Consider the following 17,499-nt stretch of genomic DNA (forward strand, 5'->3'; position numbering starts at 1 on the left):
ACTGCTATTCACTATAATACACACAGGGACTGCTGTTCACTATAATACACACAGGGACTGCTGTTCACTATAATACACACAGGGACTGCTGTTCACTATAATATACACAGGGACTGCTGTTCTCTATAATATACACAGGGTCTGCTGTTCACTATAATATACACAGTGACTGCTGTTCACTATAATAAACACAGGGACTGCTGTTCATTATAATACACACAGGGACTGCTGTTCACTATAATACACATAGGGACTGCTGTTCACTATAATATACACAGGGACTGCTGTTCACTATAATACACACAGGGACTGCTGTTCACTATAATACACACAGGGACTGCTGTTCACTATGATACACACAGGGACTGCTGTTCACTATAATACACACAGGGACTGCTGTTCACTATAATATACACAGGGACTGCTGTTCTCTATAATATACACAGGGACTGCTGTTCACTATAATACACACAGGGACTGCTGTTCACTATAATATACACAGGGACTGCTGTTCACTATAATACACACAGGGACTGCTGTTCACTATAATATACACAGGGACTGCTGTTCACTATAATATACACAGGGACTGCTGTGCACTATAATACACACAGAGACTGCTGTTCACTATAATATACACAGGGACTGCTGTTCACTATAATATACACAGGGACTGCTGTTCTCTATAATATACACAGGGACTGCTGTTCACTATAATACACACAGGGACTGCTGTTCACTATGATACACACAGGGACTGCTGTTCACTATAATACACACAGGGACTGCTGTTCACTATAATACACACAGGGACTGCTGTTCACTATAATATACACAGGGACTGCTGTTCACTATAATATACACAGGGACTGCTGTTCACTATAATACACACAGGGACTGCTGTTCACTATGATACACACAGGGACTGCTGTTCACTATGATACACACAGGGACTGCTGTTCACTATAATACACACAGGGACTGCTGTTCACTATAATATACACAGGGACTGCTGTTCACTATAATACACACAGGGACTGCTGTTCACTATAATACACACAGGGACTGCTGTTCTCTATAATACACACAGGGACTGCTGTTCTCTATAATATACACAGGGACTGCTGTTCACTATAATATACACAGGGACTGCTGTTCACTATAATACACACAGGGACTGCTGTTCACTATAATACACACAGGGACTGCTGTTCACTATAATACACACAGGGACTGCTGTTCTCTATAATACACACAGGGACTGCTGTTCACTATAATACACACAGGGACTGCTGTTCACTATAATACACACAGGGACTGCTGTTCACTATAATATACACAGGGACTGCTGTTCACTATAATACACACAGGGTCTGCTGTTCTGTATAATATACACAGGGACTGCTATTCTCTATAATATACACAGGGACTGCTGTTCTCTATAATACACACAGGGACTGCTGTTCTCTATAATATACACAGGGACTGCTGTTCACTATAATACACACAGGGTCTGCTGTTCTGTATAATATACACAGGGACTGCTATTCTCTATAATATACACAGGGACTGCTGTTCTCTATAATACACACAGGGACTGCTGTTCACTATAATACACACAGGGACTGCTGTTCACTATAATACACACAGGGACTGCTGTTCACTATAATATACACAGGGACTGCTGTTCACTATAATACACACAGGGACTGCTGTTCACTATAATACACACAGGGACTGCTGTTCACTATAATATACACAGGGACTGCTGTTCTCTATAATAAACACAGGGACTGCTGTTCACTATAATACACACAGGGACTGCTGTTCACTATAATACACACAGGGACTGCTGTTCTCTATAATACACACAGGGACTGCTGTTCACTATAATACACACAGGGACTGCTGTTCTCTATAATATACACAGGGACTGCTGTTCACTATAATACACACAGGGACTGCTGTTCTCTATAATATACACAGGGAGTGCTGTTCACTATAATATACACAGGGACTGCTGTTCTCTATAATATACACAGGGACTGCTGTTCACTATAATACACACAGGGACTGCTGTTCACTATAATACACACAGGGACTGCTGTTCACTATAATATACACAGGGACTGCTGTTCACTATAATATACACAGGGACTGCTGTTCACTATAATACACACAGGGACTGCTGTTCACTATAATACACACAGGGACAGCTGTTCACTATAATACACACAGGGACTGCTGTTCACTATAATACACACAGGGACTGCTGTTCTCTATAATACACACAGGGACTGCTGTTCACTATAATACACACAGGGACTGCTGTTCACTATAATACACACAGGGACTGCTGTTCACTATAATACACACAGGGACTGCTGTTCACTATAATACACACAGGGACTGCTGTTCTCTATAATAAACACAGGGACTGCTGTTCACTATAATACACACAGGGACTGCTGTTCACTATAATACACACAGGGACTGCTGTTCACTATAATATACACAGGGACTGCTGTTCACTATAATACACACAGGGACTGCTGTTCTCTATAATAAACACAGGGACTGCTGTTCTCTATAATACACACAGGGACTGCTGTTCTCTATAATATACACAGGGACTGCTGTTCACTATAATATACACAGGGACTGCATTTTACTTTAATACACACAGGGACTGCTGTTCACTATAATACACACAGGGACTGCTGTTCACTATAATACACACAGGGACTGCTGTTCACTATAATATACACAGGGACTGCTGTTCACTATAATACACACAGGGACTGCTGTTCACTATAATACACACAGGGACTGCTGTTCTCTATAATATACACAGGGACTGCTGTTCACTATAATACACACAGGGACTGCTGTTCTCTATAATATACACAGGGAGTGCTGTTCACTATAATATACACAGGGACTGCTGTTCTCTATAATATACACAGGGACTGCTGTTCTCTATAATATACACAGGGACTGCTGTTCACTATAATACACACAGGGTCTGCTGTTCACTATAATACACACAGGGACTGCTGTTCACTATAATATACACAGGGACTGCTGTTCACTATAATATACACAGGGACTGCTGTTCACTATAATACACACAGGGACTGCTGTTCACTATAATACACACAGGGACTGCTGTTCACTATAATACACACAGGGACTGCTGTTCACTATAATACACACAGGGACTGCTGTTCTCTATAATAAACACAGGGACTGCTGTTCACTATAATATACACAGGGACTGCTGTTCACTATAATACACACAGGGACTGCTGTTCACTATAATATACACAGGGACTGCTGTTCACTATAATACACACAGGGTCTGCTGTTCTCTGTAATAAACACAGGGACTGCTGTTCACTATAATACACACAGGGACTGCTGTTCTCTATAATATACACAGGGACTGCTGTTCACTATAATATACACAGGGACTGCATTTTACTTTAATACACACAGGGACTGCTGTTCACTATAATACACACAGGGACTGCTGTTCACTATAATACACACAGGGACTGCTGTTCACTATAATATACACAGGGACTGCTGTTCACTATAATACACACAGGGACTGCTGTTCACTATAATACACACAGGGACTGCTGTTCACTATAATATACACAGGGACTGCTGTTCACTATAATACACACAGGGACTGCTGTTCACTATAATATCCACAGGGACTGCTGTTCACTATAATACACACAGGGACTGCTGTTCACTATAATACACACAGGGACTGCTGTTCTCTATAATATACACAGGGACTGCTGTTCACTATAATACACACAGGGACTGCTGTTCACTATAATACACACAGGGAGTGGTGTTCTCTATAATACACACAGGGACTGCTGTTCACTATAATACACACAGGGACTGCTGTTCACTATAATACACACAGGGACTGCTGTTCACTATAATATACACAGGGACTGCTGTTCACTATAATACACACAGGGACTGCTGTTCACTATAATATCCACAGGGACTGCTGTTCACTATAATACACACAGGGACTGCTGTTCTCTATAATATACACAGGGACTGCATTTTACTTTAATACACACAGGGACTGCTGTTCACTATAATACACACAGGGACTGCTGTTCACTATAATACACACAGGGACTGCTGTTCTCTATAATACACACAGGGACTGCTGTTCTCTATAATACACACAGGGACTGCTGTTCACTATAATACACACAGGGACTGCTGTTCACTATAATATACACAGGGACTGCTATTCTCTATAATACACACAGGGACTGCTGTTCTCTATAATACACACAGGGACTGCTTCTCTCTGTAATGGAGTGTATGTCGTAAGCCCAGATTTTCTCGCTCCTCGGTTCCCCCTAATTCCCCACCCCCTTCCGCCTCGGCCTTGTTCTTGTGACAGATGGGGAAGTACATTTTGTGAAACGCACGTGCGTTCAGGAAGGGGGAAGTGCTCTCGTTGTCCCCAGAGCCGCCTATAAATCGGCTTCGGTCTGGCGGTTCCAGGTCAGAACAGCCAGGGAGAGGCGGACGGACAGAGGGAGCTGGGGAGAGGGACAGAGCGCTGCCGTTACAGCATCGGAGGTGCTGCTTTCTGTGTCTCTCTGGGCGGGGGTTGGTGGTGTGAGCGGTGGGCTATGGATTCGGCCAACGCCTCGTCCTTCCACTTCTTCGAGGGCGACGACCTCTTCTCCCCCAACGCCACCTGCCACCCGGACGTGCACAGCTACCGCTACTTCGGTGCGGCGCTGGGCCTTGCGGTGACCCTGGTGGGCACCGTCGGCAACGTCATGACGCTGCTGGCCTTCGCCGCGGATCCCCGCCTCCGCAGCCGCTTCAACCTGCTCATCCTGAACCTGACGGCGGCCGACCTGCTCTACTGCGGCTTCCTGCAGCCGTTCACCTCCGCCACCTTCCTGCGCAACGGCTGGGCCTGGGGCCCCACCGCCTGCCGGAGCGTGGGCCTGCTCATCTTCGTCGCCAACGCCGTCTCCATCTTCAACCTGGTGCTGATCGCCGGCAGCCGCTACACCCTCATCGCCAACCCCCAGGCCTACGAGAGGGTGTTCCAGCGCCGGACCATGCCCTTATTTGTGGCCCTGCCCTGGGCCCTGGGCCTGGCCCTCTTCGGGCCCCTCTGGCGCATCTACGTATTCCTGCCGGCCGTCTGCACCTGCAGCTTCCACCGCAGCCGGGGCAAGCCCTACACCACCATCCTGATGTTCTTCATGTTCGTCCTGGGCCTGGGCTGCATTGGCGTCTTCTACTACCTCATCGACCGCAGGGTGCGGGCCGCCTCCCGGGCCCTGAAGATGCACCGGCGCGGCGACGGGGGGTGCAAGGCAGGCGGGAAGGCCGGCCCCCGGGCCGCGCTGGACCACTCCTCCTCGCAAGGGACAGCAGCGGACAGTAGGCCTCAGGCTCTGTCGGATCTCTCCTCCTCGCTGGGCCCGGGTGCGGGCAGTAGGCCTCAGGCTCCTCCAGGCGGGAACAGCGGGCCTCAGGCTCCTCCAGACGGGAACAGCGGGCCTCAGGCTCCGCCAGACGGGAACAGCGGGCCTCAGGCTCCTCCAGACGGGAACAGCGGGCCTCAGGCTCCTCCAGACGGGAACAGCGGGCCTCAGGCTAACCCAGACGTCCCCTCCTCCTCCTCCTCCTCCTCCAGCCGCCAGGGCCGGCGCAGCAAGAGGGCCGGGAAGGGCAGGCCTCGCGCCCCGGACAGCGGCTACGGCGACGAGGCCTCCCGGGAGACGGAGGGGACCAGCGTGGCTGACGAGGAGTCCACCCCCGGCCCGCGCCAGCAGCAGGGGGAGGTCCCCATGGCGCAGGGGGGCGGGGGGGGGGGCTGCAGAGGAGGCGTCAGGGACTTCCGCAAGGTGACGCGGATGTGTTTTGCCATGTTCCTGGTCTACGTCACCTGCTACATGCCCTTCTGCGTCCTCCATGTGGTGGACGGTAAGAAGCGGTTCCCGGTGCTACTCCACATGGTGGCTGGTAACTTCACCTGGCTGAACAGCTGCATCAACCCTGTGCTGTACGCTGTCATGAACCGACAGTTCCGCGAGGCCTACCACGGGGTGCTGCTCAAGGCCTACCGCCTCTGCTTCTGCCGGCGCTAGGCCCGGAGTCGAGGTGGGGTTGGGGCGGGTTGGGGGGGGAGGTGTGCAGTTCGGTTCTGCCCTCCCCTTCTTCCCCTATTTCCCCCCCCCCACCATCTCCTTCGGCCTGCTCCCCCACCCCACTCAGCTCCCCCTCCTCCAGCCTGTCCCAAAGGAACAGCAGGAGGCCATTCAGCCCCCCACCCCTCCTCCAGCCTGTCCCAAAGGAATAGCAGGAGGCCATTCAGCCCCCCACCCCTCCTCCAGCCTGTCACATGGGAACAGCAGGAGGCCATTCAGCCCCCTCCTCCAGCCTGTCACATGGGAACAGCAGGAGGCCATTCAGCCCCCTTCTCCAGCCTGTCACACAGGGAACAGCAGGAGGCCAATCAGCCCCCTCTCCATCCTCCTCCAGCCTGACCCAAAGGGACAGGAGGGCATTCAGCCCCCTCCTCCAGCCTGTTACACGAGAACAGGAGGCCATTCAGCCCCTCTGCTCCAGCCCGTCCCAAAGGAATAGCAGGAGGCTATTCAGACCCCACCCCCTCCTCCAGTCGGTCACAAAGGAACAGTAGGCCATTCAGTCCCTGTCTCCCTCCTCCAGTCAGTCACATGGGAACAGGAGGCCATTCAGCCCCCTCTCCTCCTGCAGCCTGTTCCGAAGGAACAGGAGGCCATTCAGCCCCCTCCTCCAGCCTGACCCAAAGGAACAGGAGGCCATTCAGCCCCGTCCTCCAGCCTGTCAAAAAGAAACAGGAGGCCATTCAGCCCCTGTACCCATCCTCCGGCCAGTTACACGGGAACAGGAGGCCATTCAGCCCCTCTCCTCCAGCCCGTCCCAGGGAAATGGCAGAAAGAGGCCACTCGGCCCACCCTGCTGTCCAACCCGTTCCCAACTCTGCGGAGATTCCTTCAACTCCTACCGACGTTGCACCGTCACCACTCCCAGCTCCCGGAACGCCGAAGCCCACCCGCGGGGAAAACAGATTCCCGGCCCTCGCCCCAAACCGCAAACTGACCCACCCCACCCCACGTGCCTCCTCCCCAAGTGGCCCCGGGGACATACTAACCCAACGCCACGTCTGGAGAGAGCCCACGGACGGAGGTGGGCATCCGAGGGGAGAAAGCAGGCGATGCCCGATAAGTCTGAGTGGGGTTTAACACCCATCAACACACCCACGCCACACTCCCCCCACCCCCTGGGGAGGATTTCCACGCCCCGTGGGATCACTCAACGAGTTATTTAATGTGTTCGCTTTGCCTTCGTCCAAGTGTACAGCAACTCACAAATAAAGCAGCTCGATTTTCTACAAAACAGTTTGTTGTTGGCTGTCAGCTCTGTACCCCCTTCCCTCAGCGCTGACCTCCCACAGCACCCGGTCCCTCAGCACTGACCCTCCCTCAGCACCCACTCCCTCAGCACTGACCCTCCCACAGCACCCACTCCCTCAGCACTGACCCTCCCACAGCACCCACTCCCTCAGCACTGACCCTCCCACAGCACCCACTCCCTCAGCGCTGACCCTCCCACAGCGCCCACTCCCTCAGCACTGACCCTCCCACAGCGCCCACTCCCTCAGCGCTGACCCTCCCACAGCTCCCACTCCCTCAGCGCTGACCCTCCCACAGCACCCACTCCCTCAGCACTGACCCTCCCACAGCACCCACTCCCTCAGCACTGACTCTCCCACAGCGCCCACTCCCTCAGCACTGACCCTCCCACAGCGCCCACTCCCTCAGCGCTGACCCTCCCACAGCTCCCACTCCCTCAGCGCTGACCCTCCCACAGCACCCGCTCCCTCAGCACTGACTCTCCCACAGCGCCCACTCCCACAGCACTGACCCTCCCACAGCACCCACTCCCTCAGCACTGACCCTCCCACAGCACCCACTCCCACAGCACTGACACTCCATTAGCGCTGACCCTCCCACAGCACTGTCCCTCCCTCAGCACTGACCCTCCCACAGCGCCCGCTCCCTCAGCACTGACCCTCCCTCAGCACTGACCCTCCCACAGCACCCGCTCCCTCAGCACTGACCCTCCCACAGCACACACTCCCTCAGCGCTGACCCTCCCACAGCACCCGCACCATCAGCCCTGACCCTCCCACAGCACCCACTCCCTCAGCACTGACCCTCCCACAGCACCCACTCCCTCAGCACTGACCCTCCCACAGCTCCCACTGCCTCAGCACTGACCCTCCCACAGCACCCGCTCCCTCAGCGCTGACCCTCCCACAACACCCACTCCCTCAGCACTGACCCTCCCACAGCACCCACTCCCTCAGCACTGACCCTCCCACAGCACCCGCTCCCTCAGCGCTGACCCTCCCACAGCACCCGCTCCATCAGCACTGACCCTCCCACAGCACCCGCTCCATCAGCACTGACCCTCCCACAGCACCTGCTCCCTCAGCGCTGACCCTCACACAGCACCCACTCCCTCAGCACTGACCCTCACACAACACCCGCTCCCTCAGCACTGACCCTCACACAGCACCCACTCCCTCAGCGCTGACCCTCCCACAGCACCCACTCCCTCAGCGCTGACCCTCCCACAGCACCCACTCCCTCAACACTGACCCTCCCTCTGCAGCCGCTCCCTCAGCACTGACCCTCCCGCAGCAGCCGCTCCCTCAGCACTGACCCTCCCACAGCACCCACTCCCTCAGCGCTGACCCTCCCACAGCACACACTCCCTCAGCGCTGACCCTCCCACAGCGCCCACTGCCTCAGCACTGACCCTCCCTCAGCACCCACTCCCTCAGCACTGACCCTCAAACAGCACCCACTCCCTCAGCACTGACCCTCCCACAGCACCCACTCCCTCAGCACTGACCCTCCCACAGCTCCCACTGCCTCAGCGCTGACCCTCACACAACACCCGCTCCATCAGCACTGACCCTCCCACAGCACCTGCTCCCTCAGCGCTGACCCTCCCTCAGCACCCACTCCCTCAGTTCTGACACTCCCGCAGCGCCCACTCCCTCAGCACTAACCTTCCCACAGCAACCACACCCTCACCGCTGACCCTCCCACAGCACTCACTCCCTCAGCGCTGACCCTCCCACAGCACCCACTCCCTCAGCACTGACCCTCACACAGCACCCACTCCCTCAGCGCTGACCCTCTCACAGCTCCCACTGCCTCAGCGCTGACACTCCCACAGCACCCACTCCCTCAGCGCTGACCCTCCCACAGCATCCATTCCCTCAGCACTGACCCTCCCTCAGCAGCCGCTCCCTCAGCACTGACCCTCCCACAGCGCCCACTCCCTGAGCACTGACCCTCCCATAGCGCCCACTCCCTCAGCACTGACCCTCCCACAGCACCCACTCCCTCAGCGCTGACCCTCCCACAGCACACACTCCCTCAGCGCTGACCCTCCCACAGCGCCCACTGCCTCAGCACTGACCCTCCCTCAGCACCCACTCCCTCAGCACTGACCCTCAAACAGCACCCACTCCCTCAGCACTGACCCTCCCACAGCACCCACTCCCTCAGCACTGACCCTCCCACAGCTCCCACTGCCTCAGCGCTGACCCTCACACAACACCCGCTCCCTCAGCGCTGACCCTCCCACAGTACCCGCTCCCTCAGCACTGACCCTCCCTCAGCACCCACTCCCACAGCACTGACCCTCCCACAGCACCCACTCCCTCAGCACTGACCCTCCCACAGCACCCACTCCCTCAGCACTGACCCTCCCACAGCACCCACTCCCACAGCACTGACCCTCCCACAGCACCCGCTCCATCAGCACTGACCCTCCCACAGCACCCGCTCCCTCAGCACTAACCCTCCCACAGCAACCACACCCTCACCGCTGACCCTCCCACAGCACCCACTCCCTCAGCGCTGACCCTCCCACAGCACCCACTCCCTCAGCACTGACCCTCCCACAGCACCCACTCCCTCAGCGCTGACACTCCCACAGCACCCACTCCCTCAGCACTGACCCTCCCACAGCACCCGCTCCCTCAGCACTGACCCTCCCACAGCACCCACTCCCTCAGCACTGACCCTCCCACAGCACACACTCCCTCAGCACTGACCCTCCCACAGCGCCCGCTCCCTCAGCACTGACCCTCCCACAGCACCCGCTCCCTCAGCACTGACACTCCCACAGCACCCACTCCCTCAGCACTGACCCTCCCACAGCACCCACTCCCTCAGCGCTGACCCTCCCACAACAGCCACTCCCTCAGCACTGACCCTCCCACAGCACCCACTCCCTCAGCACTGACCCTCCCACAGCACCCGCTCCCTCAGCGCTGACCCTCCCACAGCACCCGCTCCATCGGCACTGACCCTCCCACAGCACCCGCTCCATCAGCACTGACCCTCCCACAGCACCTGCTCCCTCAGCGCTGACCCTCACACAGCACCCACTCCCTCAGCACTGACCCTCACACAACACCCGCTCCCTCAGCACTGACCCTCACACAGCACCCACTCCCTCAGCGCTGACCCTCCCACAGCACCCACTCCCTCAGCGCTGACCCTCCCACAGCACCCACTCCCTCAGCACTGACCCTCCCTCAGCAGCCGCTCCCTCAGCACTGACCCTCCCTCAGCAGCCGCTCCCTCAGCACTGACCCTCCCACAGCACCCACTCCCTCAGCGATGACCCTCCCACAGCACACACTCCCTCAGCGCTGACCCTCCCACAGCACCCACTCCCTCAGCACTGACCCTCCCACAGCTCCCACTGCCTCAGCGCTGACCCTCACACAACACCCGCTCCATCAGCACTGACCCTCCCACAGCACCTGCTCCCTCAGCGCTGACCCTCCCTCCGCACCCACTCCCTCAGTTCTGACACTCCCGCAGCGCCCACTCCCTCAGCACTAACCTTCCCACAGCAACCACACCCTCACCGCTGACCCTCCCACAGCACTCACTCCCTCAGCGCTGACCCTCCCACAGCACCCACTCCCTCAGCACTTACCCTCACACAGCACCCACTCCCTCAGCGCTGACCCTCCCACAGCTCCCACTGCCTCAGCGCTGACCCTCCCACAGCACCCACTCCCTCAGCGCTGACCCTCCCACAGCATCCATTCCCTCAGCACTGACCCTCCCTCAGCAGCCGCTCCCTCAGCACTGACCCTCCCACAGCGCCCACTCCCTGAGCACTGACCCTCCCATAGCGCCCACTCCCTCAGCACTGACCCTCCCACAGCACCCACTCCCTCAGCGCTGACCCTCCCACAGCACACACTCCCTCAGCGCTGACCCTCCCACAGCACACACTCCCTCAGCGCTGACCCTCCCACAGCGCCCACTGCCTCAGCACTGCCCCTCCCTCAGCACCCACTCCCTCAGCACTGACCCTCAAACAGCACCCACTCCCTCAGCACTGACCCTCCCACAGCACCCACTCCCTCAGCACTGACCCTCCCACAGCTCCCACTGCCTCAGCGCTGACCCTCACACAACACCCGCTCCCTCAGCGCTGACCCTCCCACAGCACCCGCTCCCTCAGCACTGACCCTCCCTCAGCACCCACTCCCACAGCACTGACCCTCCCACAGCACCCACTCCCTCAGCACTGACCCTCCCACAGCACCCACTCCCTCAGCACTGACCCTCCCACAGCACCCACTCCCACAGCACTGACCCTCCCACAGCACCCGCTCCATCAGCACTGACCCTCCCACAGCACCCGCTCCCTCAGCACTAACCCTCCCACAGCAACCACACCCTCACCGCTGACCCTCCCACAGCACCCACTCCCTCAGCGCTGACCCTCCCACAGCACCCACTCCCTCAGCACTGACCCTCCCACAGCACCCACTCCCTCAGCGCTGACCCTCCCACAGCACCCACTCCCTCAGCGCTGACCCTCCCACAGCACCCGCTCCATCAGCCCTGACCCTCCCACAGCACCCGCTCCATCAGCACTGACCCTCCCTCAGCACTGACCCTCCCACAGCACCCGCTCCCTCAGCACTGACCCTCCCACAGCACCCGCTCCCTCAGCGCTGACCCTCCCACAGCACTGACCCTCCCACAGCACCCACTCCCTCAGCACTGACCCTCCCACAGCACCCGCTCCATCAGCGCTGACCCTCCCACAGCACCCGCTCCATCAGCACTGACCCTCCCACAGCACCCACTCCCTCAGCACTGACCCTCCCACAGCACCTGCTCCCTCAGCGCTGACCCTCACACAGCACCCACTCCCTCAGCACTGACCCTCCCACAGCACCCGCTCCCTCAGCACTGACCCTCCCACAGCACCTGCTCCCTCAGCGCTGACCCTCACACAGCACCCGCTCCCTCAGCACTGACCCTCCCACAGCACCTGCTCCCTCAGCGCTGACCCTCACACAGCACCCACTCCCTCAGCACTGACCCTCCCACAGCACCCACTCCCTCAGCACTGACCCTCCCACAGCGCCCACTCCCTCAGCGCTGACCCTCCCTCAGCACCCGCTCCCTCAGCGCTGACCCTCCCACAGCACCCACACCCTCAGCACTGACCGTCCCACAGCACCCACTCCCTCAGCGCTGACCCTCCCACAGCACCCACTCCCTCAGCACTGACCCTCCCACAGCACCCACTCCCTCAGCGCTGACCCTCCCACAGCACCCACTACCTCAGCGCTGACCCTCCCACAGCGCCCACTGCCTCAGCACTGACCCTCCCTCAGCACCCACTCCCTCAGCGCTGACCCTCCCACAGCACCCACTCCCTCAGCACTGACCCTCCCACAGCACCCACTCCCTCAGCGCTGACCCTCCCACAGCACCCACTCCCTCAGCGCTGACCCTCCCACAGCGCCCACTGCCTCAGCACTGACCCTCCCACAGCACCCACTCCCTCAGCACTGACACTCCCTCAGCACTGACCCTCCCACAGCGCCCACTCCCTCAGCACTGACCCTCCCACAGCACCCGCTCCATCAGCCCTGACCCTCCCACAGCACCCGCTCCATCAGCACTGACCCTCCCACAGCACCCGCTCCATCAGCCCTGACCCTCCCACAGCACCCGCTCCATCAGCACTGACCCTCCCACAGCACCCGCTCCCTCAGCACTGACCCTCCCACAGCTCCCACTGCCTCAGCACTGACCCTCCCACAGCACCCGCTCCCTCAGCGCTGACCCTCCCACAGCACCCACTCCCTCAGCGCTGACCCTCCCACAGCACCCACTCCCTCAGCACTGACCCTCCCACAGCACCCGCTCCCTCAGCGCTGACCCTCCCACAGCACCCACTCCCTCAGCACTGACCCTCCCACAGCACCCGCTCCATCAGCACTGACCCTCCCACAGCACCCGCTCCATCAGCACTGACCCTCCCACAGCACCCGCTCCCTCAGCGCTGACCCTCACACAGCACCCGCTCCCTCAGCACTGACCCTCCCACAGCACCTGCTCCCTCAGCACTGACACTCCAACAGCACCCGCTCCCTCAGCACTGACCCTCCCACAGCACCCACTCTCTCAGCACTGACCCTCCCACAGCACCCACTCCCTCAGCACTGACCCTCCCACAGCACCCATTCCCTCAGCACTGACCTTCCCACAGCCCCCGCTCCTTCAGCACTGACCCTCACACAGCACCCACTCCCTCAGCGCTGACCCTCCCACAGCACCCACTCCCTCAGCGCTGACCCTCCCACAGCACCCACTCCCTCAGCACTGACCCTCCCACAGCACCCGCTCCCTCAGCACTGACCCTCCCACAGCACCCACTCCCTCAGCGCTGACCCTCCCACAGCACCCACTCCCTCAGCGCTGACCCTCCCACAGCACCCACTCCCTCAGCGCTGACCCTCCCACAGCACCCACTCCCTCAGCACTGACCCTCCCACAGCACCCGCTCCCTCAGCGCTGACCCTCCCACAGCACCCGCTCCATCAGCACTGACCCTCCCACAGCACCTACTCCCTCAGCACTGACCCTCCCACAGCACCCACTCCCTCAGCACTGACCCTCCCACAGCACCCACTCCCTCAGCACTGACCCTCCCACAGCCCCCGCTCCTTCAGCACTGACCCTCACACAGCACCCACTCCCCCAGCACTGACCCTCCCACAGCACCCACTCCCTCAGCACTGACCCTCCCACAGCCCCCGCTCCTTCAGCACTGACCCTCACACAGCTCCCACTGCCTCAGCGCTGACCCTCACACAACACCCGCTCCCTCAGCACTGACCCTCACACAGCACCCACTCCCTCAGCGCTGACCCTCCCACAGCTCCCACTGCCTCAGCGCTGACCCTCCCACAGCACCCACTCCCTCAGCGCTGACCCTCCCACAGCATCCATTCCCTCAGCACTGACCCTCCCTCAGCAGCCGCTCCCTCAGCACTGACCCTCCCACAGCGCCCACTCCCTGAGCACTGACCCTCCCATAGCGCCCACTGCCTCAGCACTGACCCTCCCACAGCACCCACTCCCTCAGCGCTGACCCTCCCACAGCACACACTCCCTCAGCGCTGACCCTCCCACAGCGCCCACTGCCTCAGCACTGACCCTCCCTCAGCACCCACTCCCTCAGCACTGACCCTCAAACAGCACCCACTCCCTCAGCACTGACCCTCCCACAGCACCCACTCCCTCAGCACTGACCCTCCCACAGCTCCCACTGCCTCAGCGCTGACCCTCACACAACACCCGCTCCCTCAGCGCTGACCCTCCCACAGCTCCAACTGCCTCAGCGCTGACCCTCACACAACACCCGCTCCCTCAGCACTGACCCTCCCACAGCTCCCACTGCCTCAGCGCTGACCCTCACACAACACCCGCTCCCTCAGCACTGACCCTCCCTCAGCACCCACTCCCACAGCTCTGACCCTCCCACAGCACCCACTCCCTCAGCACTGACCCTCCCACAGCACCCACTCCCTCAGCACTGACCCTCCCACAGCACCCGCTCCCTCAGCACTGACCCTCCCACAGCACCCACTCCCTCAGCACTGACCCTCCCACAGCACCCACTCCCTCAGCACTGACCCTCCCACAGCGCCCACTCCCTCAGCACTGACACTTCAACAGCACCCGCTCCCTCAGCACTGACCCTCCCACAGCACCCACTCCGGCAGCACTGACCCTCCCTCAGCACCCACTCCCTCAGCACTGACCCTCCCACAGCACCCACTCCCTCAGCACAGACCCTCCCTCAGCACCCACTCCCTCAGCACTGACCTTCCCACAGCACCCGCTGCCTCAGCACTGACCCTCACACAGCACCCACTCCCTCAGCACTGACACTCCCACAGCACCCGCTCCCACAGCACCCACTCCCTCAGCGCTGACCCTCCCACAGCACCCACTCCCTCAGCACTGACCCTCCCACAGCACCCACTCCGGCAGCACTGACCCTCCCTCAGCACCCACTCCCTCAGCACTGACCCTCCCACAGCACCCACACCCTCAGCACTGACCCTCCCACAGCACCCGCTCCCACAGCACCCACTCCCTCAGCACTGACCCTCCCACAGCACCCACTCCCTCAGCACTGACCCTCCCACAGCACCCACTCCCTCAGCACTGACCCTCCCACAGCACCCACTCCCTCAGAACTGACCCGCACACAGCACCCACTCCCACAGAACTGACCCGCCCACAGCACCCTCTCCCTCAGCACTGACCCTCCTTCAGCACTGACCCTCCCTCAGCACTGACCCTCCCACAGCGCCCACTCCCTCAGCACTGACCCTCCCACAGCACCCACTCCCTCAGCACTGACCATCCCACACCGGCCGCTCCCAGTGCTGAGGGAGTGGGTGCTGTGGGAGGGTCAGCGCTGAGGGAGCGGGTGCTGTGGGAGTGTCAGTGCTGAGGGAGTGGGTGCTGTGGGAGCGGGTGCTGTAGGAGGGTCAGTGCTGAGGGAGTGGGCGCTGTGGGAGGGTTAGTGCTGAGGGAGTGGGTGCTGTGGGAGCGGGTGCTGTGGGAGGGTTAGTGCTGAGGGAGTGGTTGCTGTGGGAGCGGGTGCTGTGGGAGTGTCTGTGCTGAGGGAGAGGGCGCTGTGGGAGGGTCAGTGCTGAGGGAGTGGGCGCTGTGGGAGTGTCAGCACTGAGGGAGCGGGTGCTGCTGGAGGGTTAGTGCTGAGGGAGTGGGTGCTGTGGGAGCGGGTGCTGTGGGAGTGTCTGTGCTGAGGGAGCGGGTGCTGTGGGAGTGTCTGTGCTGTGGGAGCAGTTGCTGTGGGAGGGTCAGTTCTGAGCGAGTGGGTGCTGTGGGAGGGTCAGTGCTGAGGCAGCGGGTGCTGTGGGAAGGTCAGTGCTGAGGGAGTGGGTGCTGAGGGAGGGTCAGCGGTGAGGGTGTGGTTGCTGTGGGAGGGTTAGTGCTGAGGGAGCGGGTGCTGTGGGAGGGTCAGTGCTGATGGAGCGGGTGCTGTGGGAGGGTCAGTGCTGTGGGAGTGGGTGCTGTGGGAGGGTCAGTGCTGAGGGAGTGGGTGCTGTGGGAGGGTCAGTGCTGAGGGAGTGGGTGCTGTGGGAGGGTCAGTGCTGAGGGAGTGGGCGCTGTGGGAGGGTCAGTGCTGAGGGAGTGGGTGCTGTGGGAGGGTCCAAGAAGGGAACTGTGCACGGTGCTCCGAACGTGGGTCTGACCGAGGGGAGACCGGGGAACTGCGCACGGTGCTCCGAGTGTGGGTCTGACCGAGGGGAGACCGGGGAACTGTGCACGGTGCTCCGAGTGTGGGTCTGACCGAGGGGAGACCGGGGAACTGTGCACGGTGCTCCGAGTGTGGGTCTGACCGAGGGGAGACCGGGGAACTGTGCACGGTGCTCCGAGTGTGGGTCTGACCGAGGGGAGAGCGGGGAACTGTGCACGGTGCTCCGAGTGTGGGTCTGACCGAGGGGAGACCGGGGAACTGTGCACGGTGCTCCGAACGTGGGTCTGACCGAGGGGAGACCGGGGAACTGTGGACGGTGCTCCGAGTGTGGGTCTGACCGAGGGGAGACAGAGGAACTGTGCACGGTGCTCCGAGTGTGGGTCAGACCGAGGGGAGACCGGGGAACTGTGCACGGTGCACCGAGTGTGGGTCTGACCGAGGGGAGACCGGGGAACTGTGCACGGTGCTCCGAGTGTGGGTCTGACTGAGGGGAGACCGGGGAACTGTGCACGGTGCTCCGAGTGTGGGTCTGACCGAGGGGAGACCGGGGAACTGTGCACGGTGCTCCGAGTGCGGGGTCTGACCGAGGGGAGACCGGGGAAATGTGCACGGTGCTCCGAGTGTGGGTCTGACCGAGGGGAGACCGGGGAACTGTGCACGGTGCTCCGAGTGTGGGTCTGACCCAGGGAGACCAGGGAACTGTGCACGGTGCTCCGAGTGGGGGTCTGACCGAGGGGAGACCGGGGAACTGTGCACGGTGCTCCGAGTGTGGGTCTGACCGAGGGG

The 17,499-nt window shown here is 59.8% G+C and overlaps 1 protein-coding gene across 1 annotated transcript; it reads left to right on the forward strand.

Moving 5' to 3' along the window:
• Positions 1 to 4,566: 4,566 nt before the first annotated feature.
• On the forward strand, positions 4,567 to 7,458 carry LOC148134700 (G protein-coupled receptor 84-like). The gene is made up of 2 exons (XM_087985513.1): positions 4,567 to 6,816; positions 6,860 to 7,458. The coding sequence occupies exon 1, from the start codon at positions 4,683 to 4,685 to the stop codon at positions 6,162 to 6,164; it is 1,482 nt and encodes a 493-aa protein (XP_087841639.1). The 5' UTR covers positions 4,567 to 4,682; the 3' UTR covers positions 6,165 to 6,816; positions 6,860 to 7,458.
• Positions 7,459 to 17,499: the final 10,041 nt, after the last annotated feature.

Source organism: Chiloscyllium plagiosum, unplaced genomic scaffold, assembly GCF_037043375.1.
Source record: "Chiloscyllium plagiosum isolate Xiang-an unplaced genomic scaffold, Cpla_swu_hap1 HiC_scaffold_53X, whole genome shotgun sequence".
Classification (NCBI taxonomy): domain Eukaryota; kingdom Metazoa; phylum Chordata; class Chondrichthyes; order Orectolobiformes; family Hemiscylliidae; genus Chiloscyllium; species Chiloscyllium plagiosum.

What these genes read in the sequence shown, in the direction of transcription:
- LOC148134700 (XM_087985513.1), top strand. Translation starts at nt 4,683, where the DNA reads ATGGATTCGGCCAACGCCTCGTCCTTCCACTTCTTCGAGGGCGACGAC.